The 21,568-nt window shown below is 39.4% G+C and overlaps 1 protein-coding gene across 2 annotated transcripts in view; it reads right to left on the bottom strand.

Moving 5' to 3' along the window:
• The window catches only part of myo1d (myosin 1D), a 545,704-nt gene that overhangs the window by 422,048 nt on the left and 102,088 nt on the right, over window positions 1–21,568 (bottom strand). For both annotated transcript variants that reach the window (XM_072561832.1, XM_072561833.1), the window contains exons 5-8: window positions 18,642–18,695; window positions 17,621–17,716; window positions 16,817–16,933; window positions 3,468–3,671 (exon numbers count right to left, since the gene is read on the bottom strand). In XM_072561832.1, coding sequence (XP_072417933.1) covers window positions 3,468–3,671; window positions 16,817–16,933; window positions 17,621–17,716; window positions 18,642–18,695 — 471 coding nt within the window. The remainder of the gene's footprint in view (window positions 1–3,467; window positions 3,672–16,816; window positions 16,934–17,620; window positions 17,717–18,641; window positions 18,696–21,568) is intronic.

The following is a 21,568-nucleotide window of genomic DNA, read 5'->3' as shown; positions in this document are numbered from 1 at the left end:
TCTAGCTGAATTCCCTCAAATATGTACATATTGCACATCTCTGTTCCTCTATTATTCAAATATTAAAGCAGGCTTCTTTCCACTTATTATCTGCTAATAATTTATTGCTTTAAATTTCACATCATTGCATTTGACACCAATCATCCAACTCAACAACCCATTCCTGCCTCCCTGCATGATTCCTCATAACTTGCATAACTATTATTAAGAAAATTAAATCCCTTTTGTGTCAATGTCCAAATTATTTCCAAAATCGAATAACTTGCATAACTATTATTAACAAAATTAAATTCCTTTTGATTCCTTAAATCAAAAAATTGATTTAACCCTGCTCTTTAATTTCTGTCTTCAGTCATGTCTCTACATTTTCTTTCATATCAATACCAAAGTTACTGCACAAATGTCTTAAGTAGCACATATCAAATATCTCCTAAAACGAAATTAGAAACTTTGAGCGCAATTTGCTCCAATTCTTTCAACAGAATCACTATTTTCATTACATATCAAAGTTTGAATTTTAGTTTCACATCACTAACTTGCAACTTTGCAAACTGCAGAGTGCCAGTCTTCAATCCCAAAACAGTACCCATTTACTAAAAATTTTGGAAAATTATAATCAGTCTACTCTACAGTATCTCTTCCTTACTCCCTTTCAATTTCCTGCAATGCAAATCATCTGGACATGATGCAATTAGAATGGTTAGTCTGCTTTTGAAAACTGGCATCACAACTCCTTAGATACACCTGCTCTCTCATTTTCACCTTCATCGAGAAAATATTTATGCAATTTCTTATTTCTTTGCTCTCGAGAATAAGGCAAATACCTTTGTTTCTTTTGGTTTCTGACTTATTTTTTCATGAAAACCCTTCCCCTAAACATGCATCTGGAAACATAACACTCAAATTTAGCCAGCTGAAATGTGATTCTGGAACTTGTTTTTAATTAAGAATGTCTAGGAATGATCGTGCGTTATAGTGGTCAGACTGATGCCGAAAAGCAATTTATTAAAATTTACTCATTCACAGGATGAAGGCAATACTGGCCAGGCCAGCATCTATTGCCCATACGTAATTATCCAGAAGGCATTTAAGAATCAACTACATTACTGTGGGTCTGGAGTCACATGTGAGCCAGACCAGGTAAGGATAGCAGCTTCCTTCCCTAAAAGACATTAGTGAACCAGATGGGTTTATTCTGACAATCGATAATGGATTCTTGAATGCCCTTAATTCCACATATTTATTGAATTCAAGTTTCGCCATCTTCCATGGAGGGATTCAAACCAGAGACCCCAGCACATTACAGGTCATAGATTCATACAGATGCACAGCACGAAACAGACCCTTTGGTCCAATTCGTCCATGCCGATTAGATGTCCTAAATTAATCTAGTCCCATTTGCCAACACTTGGCTCATATCTCTCTAAACTCTTCTTATTCATACACCCATCCAGATGCCTTTTAATGTTGTAATTGTACCAGCTGCCACCACTTCTTCTGGCACCTCATTCCATACATGCAACACCCTCTCTGCATGAAAACGTTGCCCCTTAGGTACCTTTTAAATCTTTCTCTTGTCATCCTAAACCTATGCCCTCTGGTTCTCACTCTCCCATCCCAAGGAAAAGACCTAGTCTATTCACCCTATCCATGCCCCTCATGATTTTATAAACCTCTATAAAGGTCACCCCTTATCCTCCAACGCTCCAAGAAAAATAGCCCCAGCCTATTCAGTCTCTCCCTATAGCTCAAACTCTCCAACCCTGGCAACATTCTAGTAAATCTTTTCTGAGTCGTTTCAAGTTTCATCACATCCTTTCGTTCTGCTAGAACATGCATTTCGTTAACGTGAATTTGCTATAACGCGATTGATGAATCAGGGACATGGTTTCTCAAGTGCAAACTTTTAAAATGTGTTGGCTATAATGCGATGACATCACTAACACTAATTGCTGTTCCTAAAGCACAATTTTTCTATAGGGTGGGGTTGAACAAGAACGCAATAATTGCGTTATCGAAGAACTACTTCTACCTGGGTCTCTGAATTAAGAGTCCAGTTATAATATCACAACGTCAATGCCTCCCCGAGAGAAAGAATTTTCCAAAGTCCAAACTAATCCAAATGCCCACATTCTGGTCAAAGGCAATTTATCATTTCTTGCTCCCCATTTATGTTCTTTATGTATTGCCAAAATTAAAGTTCATGGTCTACTGAATGAGAACACAACTATGCTCAAGATTGAATAGCTAAGTTACTGTGAAATGTTCTTTTAAGATGTCATGAATTCAGTGATAAAAGTATGACAGTTATTTTTCAGTAGCCAATAATAGGATATTATATTCTATCATGAATTGTTTGGGCACACAAAAAAGACATGAAACAAAATAAAAAAGATCTAACCTTCCAAGTCTGCACTTTCCAGGGATTGTCCAATTTTATTTCTTCTTATAATGAGCAAATCCTTACTTTCTCAAATTGAAGTAAATGTGTATTTGAAAAATAATGCTTAGATTTAGACTGCTAAGAATTCAATTTAGAATCTTTTAAAATATAGAATGCCTGGGGATGTACATTATTGTTGTCAATACACAAGTCATTGAGAAGCGATTTTCTCGAGGCAATTGTTTCAGATGCGCACAGCCAGCTCAAAGGCATTTTCTCATGTTTACATAGCTGCCTTAAAAGCAGATCATCAAAATGTAACTACAACCTTGATTCATTGAAAGCCACTTCATGTTGAAGTATTCCCTGAAGACATCGAGAAACTGTTTTTATTTTAAATGAACTGTCTGAACAGAGTGTGGTCAACCTTTTCCCTGCTTCTGATATGCTTTACAGTGGGGAAGCCCTTTTATTATCAACTTTAAATTGATGAAATGGAATTAGCCCACATCCCATGAATGAATGACAAAACCTATCCTGCAAACAGATACTAGTGCAGTCATCAGTAGTTATAAAGCGGGATAATGATTTTGGAGGAGATGCAAGCATATGCATCAAACTCAGTTTACAATATGGTATGGAAAAAGAATGTAAGGCAGTATACTTCATAGTTAAACAAAGATTTAGTTATCACAAAGTGGATCTGCCACAACTACCATAATCACCTTCAAGCAAGGCAACAAAATTTTCTTTTCCAGGTTACATCTAACTGGTACTGCAAGGTGTAAAATCTCCAGTTTCAATACAATGTCCAGTTTTTGCTGTTATGACCTGTGAAGCATCTTGGAAATCTAGTTTATACATACAATAGAAATCTAACCTGGAGCAGGCTCACTAACAATGAGCACAGGTTGAAGTCATAGTTCTGAACATTCTAAATTGTCACTGTTCTGGTTAAAGCACCCTGTTACAAAATAAAGGTACGTGAACTCTGACTTTGCTTCCCAGTGATTAGGCTGTCATAAAGACTTGGGGAAATCTTCAATCACCAATTGCACAGCAGACTTGTTTTTAATTCAGTTACCTTGGCAAATGCATCCCGTCCATAGCTTGCCTCCTGGTCTGTGTGCTGTTTGTCAATCACGTCCCGGCCTGTAGCTACAGTCCGATACATTAAGGCCTTCTCCACAACATCACTTTTTGTTGAAAGCAGCTCTGCAATCACGGATACCAACTTACTATTTTCAATGAAAACCGAGTCACCATCCATTGCAAATTTCAGATTTCCCTGGGTTTAAAAAAAAAGACACACAAAGACAGACTAAGTCATCATAAATTTCCCTGGTTAATTAAAATGACTTCCAGAAAGAGATTTCTGGGATGTTCCATCTTATAAATAGACACTGATAAAGATCATTAATGAGGAAGACTGCAACATGAACAATAGCAGCAACAACTAGCTAGTTAATTAAACTTTAACATAAGGGTTATTTAATCAAAAGAGCAAAGAAAAGCATTGGACAGTTGAAATTAAAACAATATGCTGGAAATGCACAATAAATCTATAAGCATTTGAAAAGACAATCTGTGAAGATTTTGATATACACTGATTATTGGTATGTAAAGAGAAGAATGCTAGCCTAGAAGCACTTCCTATTGTGTCTCCTTTCGAAAATATCAGTGTAGCCTCATTTATTTAGAATGGTTGTTTGGGAAGGGTTTGGTTTTCTGTGAATGGAACAGTACTTGTGAGATATGGGGATCTTTGCACATGAAATGGAATAGTGACGGAGGCAGAACAGGCAGTGCAGGTGCAGGAAACGAGCAACCTTCATAGCAAATAGGACATGAAAGACTAAGGTAATCATTGTAAAATAAATGAAAACTAAATGAAAGAAAAAAAACTGATAAGTAAGTGATCGGAACATTTTTAATTAGAGTGGTAAAAATAAAATTAAAAGAATTAAAAGAAATAGAGGTATAAAAATTAAAGGCAAAGACAAAAAATGAATAGAAGCAAAAATCCAGGAAAGCTGAAGTCACTGGTAAAAAGTGAAATTGTCTGGAATATGCAGCAGCTCCATCTGTATCTGAAATTACAGAAAACAGGTTGACCTTTAAGATGCGGAACTCTTGTCAGCATCTTCCTAACCAATTATCTACATCCAACATAGTAACCTCCTCTCTTCGAAGATGATGATGATTAATACCAGCAATTTCACACAATCATAGAAAGATGCCGCACAAAAATAGGCACAAGGCTCCTTCTGCCTGTGCCAGCTCTCTGAAACAGCTATTAATTCAAGACTCCTGTCCTATTCACTACATATCCAATTTTCTTCTAACATTTCCACAATTTCTATGACACTTTTGGCCAGGGCATTTCATACTATAACTTGTCACATAAGAAAATTCTGATCTTCCTTGACTATTTTACTAAATATCTTCAGTCTATATCCCTTGGCTGCCAACCCCATGAAACCTGTTACTCTATCATAACCTCTTAAAGAGGAAGTCAGCTGTATGCAAGACACATTTTGTCCCCATTTTGGTTAACGTAAATTAGCATCTGAACAGTTTGAATAGGACAATATTCATGGTGAATTATTAAACCTAGGCACCTAAATTTATCCTTTTAATCACTACCTGAACATTTGGTTTCATTTTATATTTGTTTCTGATGTGTTTTTAAAACAATGTTAAGGCTCAGAGTAACAAAGAACCATGGAATCATAGAGTAGAAAGGGGTGCAACTCTGGCCCCGCTGTCTCCAATAGCTCCTTCCAACCACACATCCAAATTCCTTCTACAAGTTGCTTTTCAGTCTGGTCCCACCACCATTACATCATATTTCACCTAAAAATATTTCTCATCTTTGTCCCCCATCACCCCACCCATACAACACCCCAATGATTCTTTTGCCAAATGCCTTGCATCCGTTTCCCCAATTACCAATGCCCTCTGCTGATGAAAACTGCTTCTCTCCAAATACTCTATTAAAACCCCTCAAAAAAATAGTTACAATGTCAGAGATATATTTACAAGAACATTTTTCCTTGTTGTTTAGCATATATTATCCTCAAAATTATGTTGATGCTAATGTTAGACTTGAACTCATGCAGCCTGTTGCACATGTGGGTATAGCATCTGGCCTCAGGTACTGCACAGAAAAATACAGAAGATTAACAGGAGCAAAATATATTAAACTCTAGATATAAACAGAGGCAGAATTCTAAATAGAGAATTGATAAAAATAACTCTGACAAGAAACAAATAAAGGAAATTCAGGTAAAATTGTACAGAAATTCCAGGTACAGCATTTATTTGATATTTCCAAAATATAAGTGCTCTTATTGAGTCATTGAAATATTTTACTTAAAGTGTATCTGTGGCCGAGTGTTGAGCTGATTCTACTGAAAGCATGCAATTGTCCCACACAAGGTTACAACTTAAGTACAGGTCAAATTTTGCATAGTTACCATGTTCAACTTTTTAAAAAGTTGTGTAAAAATGTTACAAGATTTAAGTAAGGCACTGTGTCAAAAAATGGACAAATCTATAATGCACAGAGTATTTCTTTGGTCAACTGAAGTGCACGGACATCAAAACTGTCCACATTCAAAATAAAGCAGCAAAACAAGATCCTTCTCCTTTATCAGTTCATTAAGAAAACTAGCTGCAAACCATCAGAAAAGGTGAACTAGGTAGTTCATAGCAGACCTGACTATCATCAAAAGAAAATATAGCTCTTGTTTCATTTAGAAAGGAGTTTATTTCAAAGCAATTAAGGTAATGAGTTAGCTCAGTAGAAAAGTTCTGTTTGTGCAACTTCCAAACTAGGAGTGTTTAGTTAGAAATCTATAGATTATTAAAAGCTGCAAAAGTCTAAGCTCTTGATTTTGCAAATATTCATGAAAAATAAATTCCGAGTTCACAGGAGAGTGACATAAGCCCAACTTAAAGATTTTATATGTAGGAGTAATTGCTCTGGTTTGGAATCACTAATATAGTGGCATTGGGGAAGAGGTTGATTTTTCTTTGTTTTTCTGGGTATTCTAAATCTTGTAATGATGCTGCTCCTTTAACAAGGTTATGTTGTCCTTGTTTTTTTTTCAGGAGGTCATAAAGACACACAGGCTCCAAAACATCTTGGGTGATCTACTTGAGGAAGCTTTTAAGTTTAAAATAGAACACCGGTACAATGAAAGGGGAGTGGCTAGTTCTCCCAGGTCAGCTTTTCTCTGGTTTGGTTTGGGTTGGGTTTTTCGCAGTCTGGCTGTTCAGAGCAAGCAGCCAATTGGTTTTGAGGCTGCTGGTCAAAGAAACAGCTACATGGAAGGTATTCCATACTGAATCTCTCTGACATCTCCCCTGTAAGACCCGGTCTTTGATTTTACCTTTTTTGCCAAGGGGAGTTTATGGGGATTGTTGCAGGAATTTGGAACAGTATCTTTAAGTTGGTATAGTTTGTTGTGTTTTTGGATAGGTTAAGTTATTCTACATTCAGTTCTCTATTGTTTGTTCATTTAGCAATCTTGCAAATAAATTCTGTTTTATTTAAAACTAAGCGGTTGGGCCAGCTGCATCATTCCTGGAATATCCTGCTTAAAACACGAGCAAAGTTAGGATCCAGGCTGCTTTCTTGAAATATCCTGAGGCCTGGCCTGGCCCATAACAACCTTGATAAATTGCTTTACATTTTACTTACTTCTGTCCTTTGTGTAATAAACTTCTGATCTGTTGTTAAAGAAAACCTGTAGCTTCAGGTTTCAGTGAACGAACACCACATCAAATAAAACTAGGGAAAGGAAATGATCTATCAAGCCAGATTTAATTCTGGGATTGGATTTATCCAGTCACCTGTTCTGGTGATTCACGTGGGCCTGAAACACTCTTTTGAATTATAGAAAGGAAATTGGAGAGCTGTCCTTATACACAGCCAACAGTCCTCCTTCAAAAAAAAAACAAAATCCACATTTCACTAATTATCTTGCTTATTGCTGCGTTTTGGAGACTTGTTAAGCAAAACATTATTCTTAAATTTGCTGGCATAACAACAGATAAAAATATCATAATGTTCCCAACAGCTACAAATAAGGTGTGTTATGTAAGTACCAATCTCTGTCATTGGTTATGCAATAGTTTTATATTGATAAAGATTTTGTTCATCTCATTAGCTCCTGTAACTGCAAGTTTGGTTAGGAGATAGCTTCTGACCAACCTGTACCACTTTCCACTTTGACTATTTTCTTCCCGTCTGGATTAGTTTCCCCATGAGTGGATCTACTCTCTTTGCTTAATTTCCTCCTTGAGACAGTAAAGTTCCATATTGTAGAAGCACTGTCCAGGTAAAAGAGTTTTCTCCTAAACAGTGTGTTAGATTTAATAGTCACATCTCATGTTTAGGGCTGATGGTGGTGGGTTTCCCCATTAGTGAAAATGTCTTCTTTAGTTCTGAAGTACTTTTGAAATGTAGCAAATCAGGTCTTCACTCCTCCCCTCTGCTGCAACCCTCTGTCCCACCATCACCACCACCACCAACCCGCCCCTCCACATACCGAATCTTCTTTCTGGCAAAAACGGTTACAGACTCTTTGGCCTTTCCGAATTACAACAACTTCTGACTTTGGAATTTTTACCTGTAGATCCTTTGGCACTTTCTTATAAAATGGAACCAAATTGCACACAATATTTATATTAAGCATTAGACAGACAGAGATAAATGTCTGTTATCCAACTCATGTGGACAAAATATCCCAACTGTGAGAACGCTTTTAAATACCTTTTAAACCCAGGCAATTTCTTCCTTTGTTTTGAAATTTCTATCGCTCTGTGAACTGATACAGTCAAAACAGTGTCTGAACACCTCCCCGATGACTATCAGTTGATTATTTGGCTGTAAAGAACTTTACAACCAAGTTCAATCTTGTTGTCCACCCACAATCTCTTCTGGCAGAGGTGGCTAGACTGACATCAGAAACAGACATGTACAGAGCAGCACTGACTCTCTCTCTCCCTTAATTTGTGGGCGGCACGGTGGCACAGTGGTTAGCACTGTTGCCTCACAGCGCCAGAGACCTGGGTTCAATTCCCACCTCAGGCAACTGACTGTGTGGAGTTTGCACGTTCTCCCAGTGTCTACATGGGTTTCCTCCGGGTGCTCCAGTTTCCTCCCACAATCCAAAAAATGTGCAGGTCAGGTGAATTGGCCATGCTAAATTGCCCATAGTGTTAGGTGAAGGGGTAAGTGTAGGGGAGTGGGTTACGCTTCGGTGGGTTGGTGTGGACTTGTTGGGCCGAAGGGCCTGTTTCCACACTGTATGTAATCTAATCTAATCTAATCTAAATAGAATCCATAGCAACTGATTCACTAGCTGAGGAAAATTATTCTACAGAAATTCAGCTTCTCTAAAATTAAGCCTTACCTAATGTAACTTGTAATATGTAAAACAGGAAAAGGTGTTTGTATGTAACCACATTTCAATGGAGTGAAGTGATCAATAAATTCCATAGTTAAGATCTGCCAAGGGCAAGGTGATGCAAAGCTTGGGGGATAAACAACTGAAAAAAAAAGAAGATTTTGAAGATATTCTAAGTTTAGAAAAGGACGCAAAGCAAGAAATTAGATGAGATGCCTATAACAACCTGTTCATTAAATTTAGTGTGATTTTGTGGTCACACCCTTCCCCTTGGTGAGGATTATTTGTTCATTCTTTGATTGTGGAAGATAATGGCCAACATGCTGTGAGGTATTAAGGAACAACCACACACTGGAATCAATGTAAAACTGACCAGTGGCAGGAAAACAAACCTTTCATTTTCCCAGCAAAGGAATAGCTACTTTGCTGGTCATAACTTCTAGACCACTAGTTGGAGCTCTACTTCATAACTTCAATTGATTTTTGTAAAGCAAGGGTATTAAAGAACATGAAAGTGGATAAATAATTGAATTGAAAAGCGGATTAATGGTGGACCAAGTTTAAGAGGCTTTTTTTTTCTTCTTATGCATTTACTGGAAGTGGGTATCACAGTCTTCTCCAACATTTATTACCCACCCCTCATTGTCCAGAGGCCAGTTAAGAGTCAACTGCACTGAGAGAGTCCGGAGTCATATGTGGGCTAGGCTAGGTAAGGACAGCTGATTTCCTTCTCTAAAGGATATTAGTGAACCAGACTCTTGTTTTTCTGACAATTGTGATGGGCCAGGCCAGACCCCCTCAAAATATTTTAAGGTAGCACAGACCTTAACTTTTCTTATTTTAAAGGCAGAATGTTGAAATGGATATTCCAGGAGTGATGCAGCTGATTAAACCACTTGGCTTGAAGCAAACAGAATTTAACACTACAATTGAAACATGAACAAAAGAAAACAGAATTAATAATAACTTAACTATTTGAAACCCCAACCAACTCAACACAGCAACTTAACTAAGCAGCTATTCCAATTCCTACAACGTCCAATAAACATATCCCTTGGCAAAAGGTAAATTCAAATGCATGAGGAAACAACTTTCAAAGAGATTTCAGAGAGAAAGCCAGCCAGGAACCATCTGCTGAAGCTTTGAACCTTTCTCTACTGTAGCAGCTCATGACTGTTACAACTAAACAAAACGAGAAAAAAACCTGAACTGCGAGAACTGGCCACTCCACAAACAGGCAGAAAACTAGCCACCAGGATACATGAACACCAACTAGCCACAAAACAACCTCACTAGTATCCTTACATACAGATAAGGAAGGACGCCACTTCAAGTGGCACAACACATCCATCTTAGGACAAGTCAAACTGAGATATGCACGAGAATTCCTATAAGCATGGCATTCCAATCGGAACTATCAACAAACACATCGAGTTAGACCCCCTGAGAAACAGAACAGGAAATGACATCACCACCGGAAATGACATGACATGACACAAAGAAACCCAAACATATAATTAGAAAGCAGGAATCATGTACAGTGTTTCACCTGAGGCCCACTGAAGATGTTACCTAGTAGGATGATGAAACATCTGGAAATGAACCTCCCAGCTCAGCGAGCACACCCACATCCAGAACCTCAACCTGAGCTACAAATCTTCTCAAAACTCATTATGGCCACTCCCCAGCTATTTGTCAAAATAGGCTCTTGCCCAGACATTTCAGCACCTCTGCCTTTACGACCTCTTGAAAGAAAACAAGGATAAAATAACCTTGTTAAAATGACAGCATCATCTCACAACCGATGGTTTAATTGTTATCAGTGTACTCTTAATTCCAGACTTTTTTTATTAAGTTCAAATTTCACCACGTTATGGCCAAATTTAAACCCAGGTGCCCAGATCATGACCAAAGTTTCTGGATTAACAGTCTACTGACAATAGCACAAAGCCAATGTCAATGCCTTCCGAAATTGTATGCTGAAAATATTGTGGATTTCTATTCTCAACTACTAAGTTGCTACTCTAAGGTCAGCGTTAAGCTACCTCACCAGGTCAATACCACCAACTAGAAGACAGTGTGGGAATGGACCAGCTCAGTTTTCAATAAATTAAATCCTTCGTTGTTCACTAACACAATTTTCTACTTTTACTATGTTTACATCTTTAAAAGGAAATAACACAGTCATGTCAAATGCACCACAGTTAATGCAATAAATTGTAATTCGGGGCAAATTTTAGTCACAGTATGTTACTAAGGCATGAAAGCATAGAGTAGTGAAAGAAAACTTGGAGTGCAAATATTCAGTTACACATACATCAGTCTTGTAAATATTCTGTAATCTCTCACGATGGGCATTCAAACTCTGCAACTGGCAGTATAGGAGGAGTATAGTGCTGACTTTAATTATTGAATCGTAAGTTATATAGAAATGTGGCCAGTAGATGGTGCTGTGTGACAATGATACCTGCATAGACAAACAGCAAGGAGGCATTAGTGAACCGAATACAAGAATGAGGAGCAGGAGGAGGCAATATTGCCCCTTGAGCCTGCTCTGCCATTTGATAGAATCATAACTGATCTTATCGCAGCCTCAACTCTACTTTCCGGTCTGTTCTCCATAACTCTTTATGCCAGTGACCATGAATGATTAGATTAGATTAGGTTAGATTAGATTCCCTACAGTGTGGAAACAGGCCCTTTGGCCCAACAACTCCACACCGACCCTCCGAAAAGTAACCTACCCAGACCATTTCTCTTTGACTGATGCCCCTAACACTACGGGCAATTTAGCATGGCCAATTCACCTGACCTGCACAACTTTGGACAATAGGAGGAAGCCGGAGCACCCGGAGGAAACCCACGCAGACACGGAGAATATGCAAACTACACACGGACAGTCGCCCAAGGCTGGAATCGAACCTGGAAATCTGGTGCTGTGAGGCAGCAGTGCTAGCCACTGTGCCACCTGGATGAGGTGGACATTCAGATTCAGTCTGATCTTATTCAAGATTAATTTCAACACATCATTAAAATTTAGTATTTTCATAGTTAAAAATCACAACACCAGGTTATAGTCCAACAGGTTTAATTGGAAGCACACTCGCTTTCGGAGCAATGCTCCTTCATCAGGTGATTGTCAGCAGTGCTAATGACTGAGTCACCATACCATCGACTGCTTTTGTTTTTAAAGGAATGAAGGAAACAAAACATGAAAATACTTATGATTTGGAGATGCCGGTGTTGGACTGGGGTGTACAAAGAAGCCTCCCTGCATCCTCCTTCCATAGTTAAAAATCACACAACACCAGGTTATAGTCCAACAGGTTTAATTGGAAGCACACTAGCTTTCGGAGCAACGCTCCTTCATCAGGTGATTGTGACAACCACCCGATGAAGGAGCGTCGCTCCGAAAGCTAGTGTGCTTCCAATTAAACCTGTTGGACTATAACCTGGTGTTGTGTGATTTTTAACTTTGTACACCCCAGTCCAACACAGGCATCTCCAAATCCTCCTTACATGTTACTCTAACAATATAATCCATCATTCTTTCCTCATTCATACTTACTGAACCCTCCCTTAAAATACTTATCCCCGAGGATTACAATTTCCACATTTGCTCCAGTGTATGGGAAAAGAATGTGTTTGGATATCTTACGGTCTTGTATTGATAAGCTCCAATTTTCTCTTCCTTGTGGAAATTCCATGATGAACATTTTTATGAATACTGTGTGTTTATTCTATCAAAGGCTTTCATAATTTTAAAAGGTTAGTCATGAGGTCAAGTCCTATCCTTCACTGTTCAGGAGGAGACTCAGTACGTTTATCGTTGCTTGGAAATCCATTTTTTTTACTGCTGCAGTGCCTCTACATCCTTTGAATAACATAGCGATGAGAACAGCACACAATTCACTCCACGTAATGGGTGGTTTAGTAAGGATTTCACAAATGTAAGTTCTCTTTATTTAAATGCTGCCCTACTAGAAATAATTCTGTATGCAGTTTTGTTTCAAATAGTTCTTTAATTGTTGTCACTTCCAGTGATTCTGTACTCTCCCCTATCTGCATCATATTCAATTGATCAATTGTTCAGTGTTTGATTATGCTTGTCTGTTGTGTTCCAGGAGTCAAGCCTGCAAGTATAATAACAAGGAAACTGAAACTAAACTGCACGTACGAGAAAAGAGACAGACAATAAAATAATAAAGCTCCTGTCCCCACAAAGAACTTGATGAGAGTCATCCCTGAGAGATCAAAGAGATAAAATGCAATGGTTCCTTCAAGACTTCATCTCGAATAAGTGCAAGATGCTCAGAAACTTCTTTGTCACCAAGATCAAGGTCACTTGATCAGCTCTTCCCACTCTTCTACTAATTAGCTTTCCCAGGAAAATTTTCCTTTTAGATTGCCCCGGTCCAGAACTTGCACTAATTTTCTAATGTATTGCCCATTTTTCTCTCATGTTCTTCTTGTAGTTATCTTGTCTGTGAGATCCACCTCCTGTTCTTTTGATCCCATTCTCACTGAACTGATGATGACTAACTTCACCCTCTTGACTGGATCTTTCTCAAACCTATTCTTAAGTGCGTTAAAAGTAATAGTGCTTCATTCTTTTGCAATATTTGTTTAAAGTGTGTGGAAGCGGTGTACCAGGATCAGGTATTTATCATAGAAATGGGATAGTACAGAAGGACACCATCCAGCCTGCCATATCCAATGAAGCAATTTGTCTTTTGCCACTCCATATCCCTTTACCCATAATCCTGCAGATTCTTCCCTTAGATACCAATCCATATCCCTCATAAATGCCTCAATTGAACCTGCTTTCACCAACATTCCTAACCAGTGTTCCCAACAACTCATTGCATGAAAATGTGTTCCTTATATTTCTATTGCTTCTTTCAACAATGATCTTAAATCTATGCCATCTTAGTCTTTCCACCAACTAAACTATTTTTCCCCATCTCGCCCATCCATATCCTGCTTTGCTCACATCGCCTGTCAACCTTCTCCTTTTCAGTAATATTTGTCTTTGAGGAAGTGGAATAAAGGTTCACTAAACTCTATACAATCATCACTGGAACTCCTTGACAACATCAAGAACATAAACATAGACAAGGACAAAGCAATGGTCTCAATTGATGTAACGGCACTGCTCATTTCAATTGACAAAACTCTAGCCAGAGAAACAATAGCCAACCTTCTGGAAAAAACAGAACAACTGGTATGATGGGGAAACTAACAAGGAATGCACAAACTACTAGACCCATGCTTGACGACGTACGTCACATTCAACCACCAGATAGATGAACAAATCAATGGGACACCTAGGAGCTCATACATCTCTGGCCTCATAGCAGAAGCAGTGATGCAAAAACTGGGATAAACAGCCCTCCCACAAAATTATCCAAACATTGACGACACTTTTGTTATTAAGAAAGCAGAAATCGTGAGCACACACCATTTTATCAATACCATACTCACAGAGATAAGATTTACAAGAGAGGAAACAACCAACTCCCATTCCTGCATGTTCTGGTACAAAGAACACAGAACGGTGAATGCACCACAAAACTGTACAGGAAAGCCATATACATGGACCAGATCCTGAACTACAACAGCAACCACCTGAACACAAAAAAGAGAAGCTGCATCAGAACCCTGTTCAAAAGGATGACAACACACTTCAGCACCCAACCTATGACGGGAAGAACACCCCCTCAACAGAGTATTTGTCAAGAATGGATATCTCCGCAACTTCATCCACAGATGCCTAACAAACAACAAGACAAGGACATACCATGGCTTAACTCACTAGCCATGCTGCCTTAAATTAAAAATACATCGGAATTGACAGCCAGACTCCTCTCACCACTCAGATTTATGACAGCCTGCCTCAGACAACAACTCACCAGGACAAAAGACTTTATACACACCATGTGCAAGACAAACATAATTTACAAGGTTCAATGTAAATTAACATTGCAATGTAAATAAACTGCATGAAACACTACATAGGGCAATCAGGCAGACAACCAGCAATCCGCATCCATGAACACCAACTCGCTAGTAAACACCATGACCAGCTGTCCTTAGTAGCCATACATACAGATGACAAAGACCACAAATTCAACTGGGATAACAAAACAACCATAGGACAAGTTAAACAGAGGACAGCTAGAGAACTTCTAGAAGGGTGGCACTCATCCATGGACTCCATCAACAAACACATGGACCCAGACCCAATAAACCGGCCACGACAATGAACAACCAGAACCAGCAACCAGAAGCAGCAGGAACAGAACCAAATATTCCAGAAGACACAGTGCAGCAGCGCTTCACAGGAAGCTCCAAAGCACCGAGGATGTCACCAAGGCAGGGGACGAAACATCTGTAAATCAACTTCTCAGCTTGGCAAATATACCCGCAACTACATTCACTAAACTCACGTACAGAATAAGTAAATTGCTCTCTATAGAAAATCTAATAGATGAGGCCCATATTTGCTGAATTGTTACACAATGAGAAGTGGCTTCACTGAACTGAAAATCATAAATGACTTTCTTGGCAGATGCTTCCTCAGACTGGGAAGTCTAGAAGCAGGTGTCTGAATCATAGGAAAGGAGTCAAACATTTAGACCCATGATGATGAGAATTTCTTCACTGAAAAAGGATCTAGGCCTTTGATGTTCACCCCTTCAGAGAACGGTAGATGGTCCAGTCAGTGAGCACATTGAAATGGAGATCCAAGGATGTCCAGATCTTAATGGAATGAACAGATAACATGGATTGTTCAGGAAGGTGGGATGACACAGATTATCGAGGAAGGTATTAAATAGCAGGGCGAAAGGGCCAAATGGACTACTCTTGCTCCACATTATTATAGCAATAATTGAGATGACCAAGAGAGTGGTTGAAGAGATGGATTTTAAGCCTCCTATGCTGAAGAAAGTCAGCAAAGTTAGCAAGATATCCAAACAGTTGAACCACAAGGTCGGAAGAGGTTTTTAAATTAATATCCTTTAACCTGGTTATGTACTCCTCTCATGGAATAAGGGATAAATAAAGTTTATACTTTCACTAAGTCTCATCTGCTGCACATCTCATTTCTTATACAGTTAATGGAAGGGACCTGGGGAGTGTTGTTGAACAGTTGGACCTAGGGATACAAGGGCATAGTTCCTTGAAAGTGACGTCACATGCAGAGAGGGTGCTGGAGTGGCGGTTGGCATGCTTTCCTTCATTGGTCAGTACATTGAGTTTAGAAGTTAGAACATGTTGTGGCTTTACAAGACATTGGTAATGCCTCATTTGGAATATTGTGTACAATTCTGGTCGCACTGTTATAGGAAGAATGTTTTCAAACTAGAAAGGGTGCAGAAAAAAATCACAAAGGGGATGCTGCCAGGACTGGTGAGTTTGTGTTATAAGGAGAAGCTGGGTAAGCTGAGACAATTTTCCCTGGAGCGTCAGAGCTGAGGGGTGACCTTACAGAGGTTTTATAAAACCTTGAGGGGCATGGATTGGGTGAATAGCCAACCAAGGTCTTTTTCCAAGGGTAGGGGAGACCAAAACTAGACAACATAGGTCTAAAATGAGAGGGAAAAGATTTAAAAGGTACCTAAGGGGCAACGTTTTCACACAGACAGTTGTGCATAAATGGAATGAAGTGCCAGAGGAAGTGATAGAGGCGGGTTCAGTTACAACATTTAAAAGACATTTGGACATGTACATGAATAGGAAAGATTTGGAGGGCTACAGACCAAAGACAGGCTAATGGGACTAGTTTAGTTTGGGATACCTGGTCGGCATGGACGAGCTTGACCGAAGGGTCTGTTTCAGTGCTGTATGACTACGTTTGCTTTACTCTCATCCAGAAAATATTTTGCATTCATTTATATTATGGTGCAATATTCCAAGCAGGTTAACTTGAACATAATTGGATATGATTGTACAGCAATCTCCATTTACTGAAAAGGTGCGTTTTCACTCACTGCAGAAACAGAGAACCTACCAGGTGCAGAATAGTGGCCAGAATTTTGTAGACCGTCTGAATCTCTTCAGAAGTGAAACCAATCACTTTCATTGCATCTGCAACAGCTTTAAATTCTGCAGCATCGTTTATAGCAGACTGTGTGCAAAAGGATAATTAAACTTTAGGAAAGCATTTCATAATCAGTGCAAACAGACTACCATGTCCTAATGCAACGCAACTCTATATTATTGATTACACAAAATAATTTTCATTCAATATTTCCCAATGCACTTACATTTACAACTAATCCATAGATTCTGCAAAGGAATTAGTGAGCTCATTTAGCCATTACAGAGACTAAAGGGCCCTAGCTTCTCAGGTACTTCATCTGAGTCAAGTTTGTACCTCTTGTTGCAAATCATAGAAAAAAAATCTCTTTCAGGGAGGATACAGTTAACCCGTGTTTCCGCTCCTGGTCTCAACCCACAGACTCCTTGTGTGAAGGTACATACACGAACAGAGGCATGGAACTGTGCTCAGCTGTAATGTAACCTACCAGATGTCTCTTTCCCACCTCATGACTAGCCAACCAACAATCCCAGCATAAGGCAAGGAAATGCCTTTTCAGGGGCAGTGATCTTCAAAACAAGGATTTATTGATTCGTTCCAATTCCCATCGACAGAAATGTTTCCAGAGGGATGGGAAGGATGCATGGAAATTTCCAGTTCCACATTTTGGAAAAATACTTTTTAACTGGTATCATATTCCAGTTGTTGCATAATCGCTAGGAAGCAAAAAAAAGTTGCTTGATTTCTCTCTGTTCACACACACTATAGCCTTACCTTCAGTACTCCACCGGCCTTGATGAAGTTGTAGGCGGTTGGATCTTTCTGAATGTGCAAGGTTCGTAGCAATTTCTCAGGACCACCCAACAGTAACTAAAATATGAACACATTGTTTTCAAATCAAAGCACATAAGAAGCAGTTATACCAGTATCAAATATTATTTCTATCATGCGGAAATGCTCTCAGTGAGAGCAACAACCTGCAGAGGCTATTTGCAAATACCCTCATTCCCTAGTTTGGTTAGTCTCTTCCACGTTGGTTTGACTGTTGTGACATTCCCAATACTCCTGAAACAAAAGCTTCACACAGCTCCTGGTGTGATAACACAACTAGTACAGTACACTGTCTGGCATACCAAAATAGGTATTTTTGAGCAACCTGCTCAGGTATGTGATGACATATTTCTGAAGCAGGTGGGACTTGAATGTAGACCTTCTGGTTCACAGGCAAGGATGTTACCACTGTGCCACAAGAACCATTTTACTAAAAAGAGTACTTGCTAATTTTATTACGGTCAGTGCACGTTTAAAATTTATTGATTCAAATGACCAGTCAGACCACCCTGGGGCTTTCAGCAGTTCTGTACGGCCTCTTTCTTTATCAGGACCTGAAGCATTAGCATCACTGGAAGGAGAGACTTTCACTCCCATGTCAGCAATGGGCAAATCCTCCAATGGCCACCAAACACCCAGCCTTATACTAGAAGATCACAGGTCTTCATGCCCAGTCTGTGAGAAGTAGGCTGGTCTCAACAGCAGCACATTGGGACCTAACACATGGCTTCACATTTCTGGGTACATCGATGGATAAGTAATCAGCCAGACTTTTTGCCTATAAATACTTGATCTAGTCTGACACTAAAAGCACTGTAATGAGGGAACACTGCAGTATCAGAGGTATCACCCCTTAAATTATACTTTAAGCCAAGGCTCCGTCTGTCCCCAGAATCAAACATTTCACAAGGATTTGAATGATCTGATCAGGTTATGAATCATATATTTATTTGTTGATACTAACCTGATAAAAGGAGTGGAAGTTTCGTTCTCCTTGCTGCTGCACTATAACCCGAGACTGTCAAACAAACACCATTAAAGTTTTAGATAAAGCAACAACTCTCCAGAATTTAAAACACTCATCAATGCTTCATATGCAAATATTTGATCCCCTCAAAATAACTCACTTAGCTAATGGAATAACTAATAAAGTTGCAAATACTAATTCTGCAGGGTTGTGTAAACCCGAGAAAGTAGGCACCAAAGTTAAAAATAACACAGCAAGTATTCTTCCCATCAGAGTAACATATACTTAAACTCAAAACGGGTACTCATCAGCAGAAACTAGCAGGAAGACTTTGCCCAAGGAAGTACTGAACCCTACGTTTCCTCTTTGAGTTTAAAGGTTTAAAGTTTTAATTTATGTAACCATAGTTTTCGCATTTCAGGTAAAGTATCTTTAGGAATTACCATGCTTTAAAGGAGCCAGGACCCACGTTTGATTCCAACCTGGGGTGACTGCCTGTGTGGAGTTTGCAAGTTCTCCATGTGTCTGAATGGAATGGTCTTCGGAGGGTTGGTGCAGACTCAATGGGCCGTAAGGCCTCTATCTGCACTTTAGGCATTTTATGATTCTATGTTTGTAACGGTTGCCAGATTGCACACAATGGCGTTTACAGCTGAAGTTAGAGGTCAAATCACAATGGCAAGTCAGCCAAAACATCAAGTTCAATGGCATTTCTCTAAACATCCCCTTTTACACAAAAAAGTCCATACACTAATACTTTCAGTTACAAATCGCACAAGTTAATTAATATACATAGTAACAAAGAAAATTTAACTCATTATCAAAACAGTATATTAACTCTAGCCTCTATACAAGCATTGCATACATAGTCTTTATACCATACAAGTTTCCTATAATGGGTGTGCACAACTGTTATTGACTGACTGGTATCTAGTTGCTGATATGATGGGGTTTTAATTCCCAGTGTATCGTTGCCATGCTAACAGTTATACATCATCCATTTCCATTGCTGGGGTACTGTTGCCCTCTGGGACTGATGCCTGCTTTTCCAGTTTTTCATAAAATGTCTGCAGTTACATTAATGTATTTGACTGTTCACTTTTACTGCATCTGATCAAAGTGACAATCTGCTCAACAGTTTCCAAGTTGCTATGTGGTTGGACTATGGTGTAACATTTTCATTCTGACTGATCCTCAATCGCTTACCTCCAGAAATGACTTAGCAGTTTAATCAAACTGAAATTCAGTTTTTGTTTCACCTTGATTTTAGTACTCACCCTTTAGTACTCTGCCATCAATAGGGAATTTTACTATTCAAGTTTTACTATTACTAGAGGCACTTTGATGCAGCATGATACCTGTTGTTGGAATTTACAATGTCTCATGGTTTCAGAAGATTTATTTTTCCTCTCAACACTGCCCTGCACAATTCTGCACTGGATTTGCTCGACATTTTTAGCAATATTCACTCCCACCTCAGCCTTTCCATTTGACTGGCCATAGCATGATGATGAGAGATGATGTTCAATTTCCCAAATGCCTTTGCTGAACCCTTCATTTGAGTTGAAGATCACCATCACCCACCCTCTCTCCGCTAAAATAGTCTCTTATGCCTCAGATAAGTATTTTTTCTGATAAGGTCATCTTTCAGTTGCTCAAACGCTCAAGGTTCAGCTTGATATTTTAATGCTTTCGTATAAAGTCTCTCTCTCCCCCTGACCTCTGATGCCAAATGCATACCATTCAATACCTGGCTCAAAGAGTGCATCAAAGCTTTCTGAATCTCTGGAGCCTATCTTTTTTGCTCCTCAGTGAGACCGATGCTGCAGTACAACTTGTAGCACTTTTTGCCCAGCAGCGGTAGCAGTGTAGTTACACTTATTTGCTCATTAATTCTGTAGCTATTTCATTGTTTTGCCACGAAATGGAAAAAAAATCCAATTCTGCTTCATATCACCTTTCACTTCGTCCCCTGTCTAGGTGATATCCTCAGTGCTTGGGAGCCTCCTGTGAAGTGCTTCTGTGATGTTTTCTCCGGCATTTATAGTGATTTATATCTGCCGCTTCCGGTTGTCAGTTCCAGCTGTCCGTTGCAGTGGCCGGTATATTGGGTCCAGGTCAATGTGCTTGTTGATGGAATCTGAGGATGAGTGCCATGCCTCTAGGAATTCCCTGGCTGTTCTCTGTTTGGCTTGTCCTATAATAGTAGTAGTGTTGTCCCAGTCGAACTCATGTTGCTCGTCATCTGAGTGTGTGGCTACTAAGGATAGCTGGTCGTGTCGTTTCGTGGCTAGTTGGTGTTCATGGATGCGGATCATTAGCGGTCTTCCTGTTTGTCCTATGTAGTGTTTTGTGCGGTCCTTGCATGGGATTTTGTACACTACATTGGTTTTGCTCATGCTGGGTATCGAGTCCTTTGTCCTGGTGAGTTGTTGTCTGACAGTGCCTATTGGTTTGTGTGCTGTTATGAGTCCTAGTGGTCATAGTAGTCTGGCTGTCAGTTCGGAAATGCTCTTGATGTATGGTAGTGTGGCTAGTCCTTTGGGTTGCGATAACGGAATGAGGACATGCCGCAACACAAAGGACTAGCCACACTACCATACATCAAGAGCATTTCCGAACTGACAGCCAGACTACTATGACCACTAGGACTCATAACAGCACACAAACCAATAGGCACTGTCAGACAACAACTCACCAGGACAAAGGACCCGAAACCCACCATGAGCAAAACCAATGTAGTGTACAAAATCCCATGCAAGGACTGCACAAAACACTACATAGGACAAACAGGAAGACAGTTAACGATCCGTATACATGAACACCAACTAGCCACGAAACGACACGACCAACTATCCTTAGTAGCCACACACTCAGATGACGAGCAACATGAGTTCGTCTGGGACAACACTACTATTATAGGA

The sequence above is a fragment of the Chiloscyllium punctatum genome, chromosome 42 (assembly GCF_047496795.1).
Source record: "Chiloscyllium punctatum isolate Juve2018m chromosome 42, sChiPun1.3, whole genome shotgun sequence".
Taxonomy (NCBI): Eukaryota; Metazoa; Chordata; class Chondrichthyes; order Orectolobiformes; family Hemiscylliidae; genus Chiloscyllium; species Chiloscyllium punctatum.
This window is presented reverse-complemented; position numbering and strand designations above follow the sequence as displayed.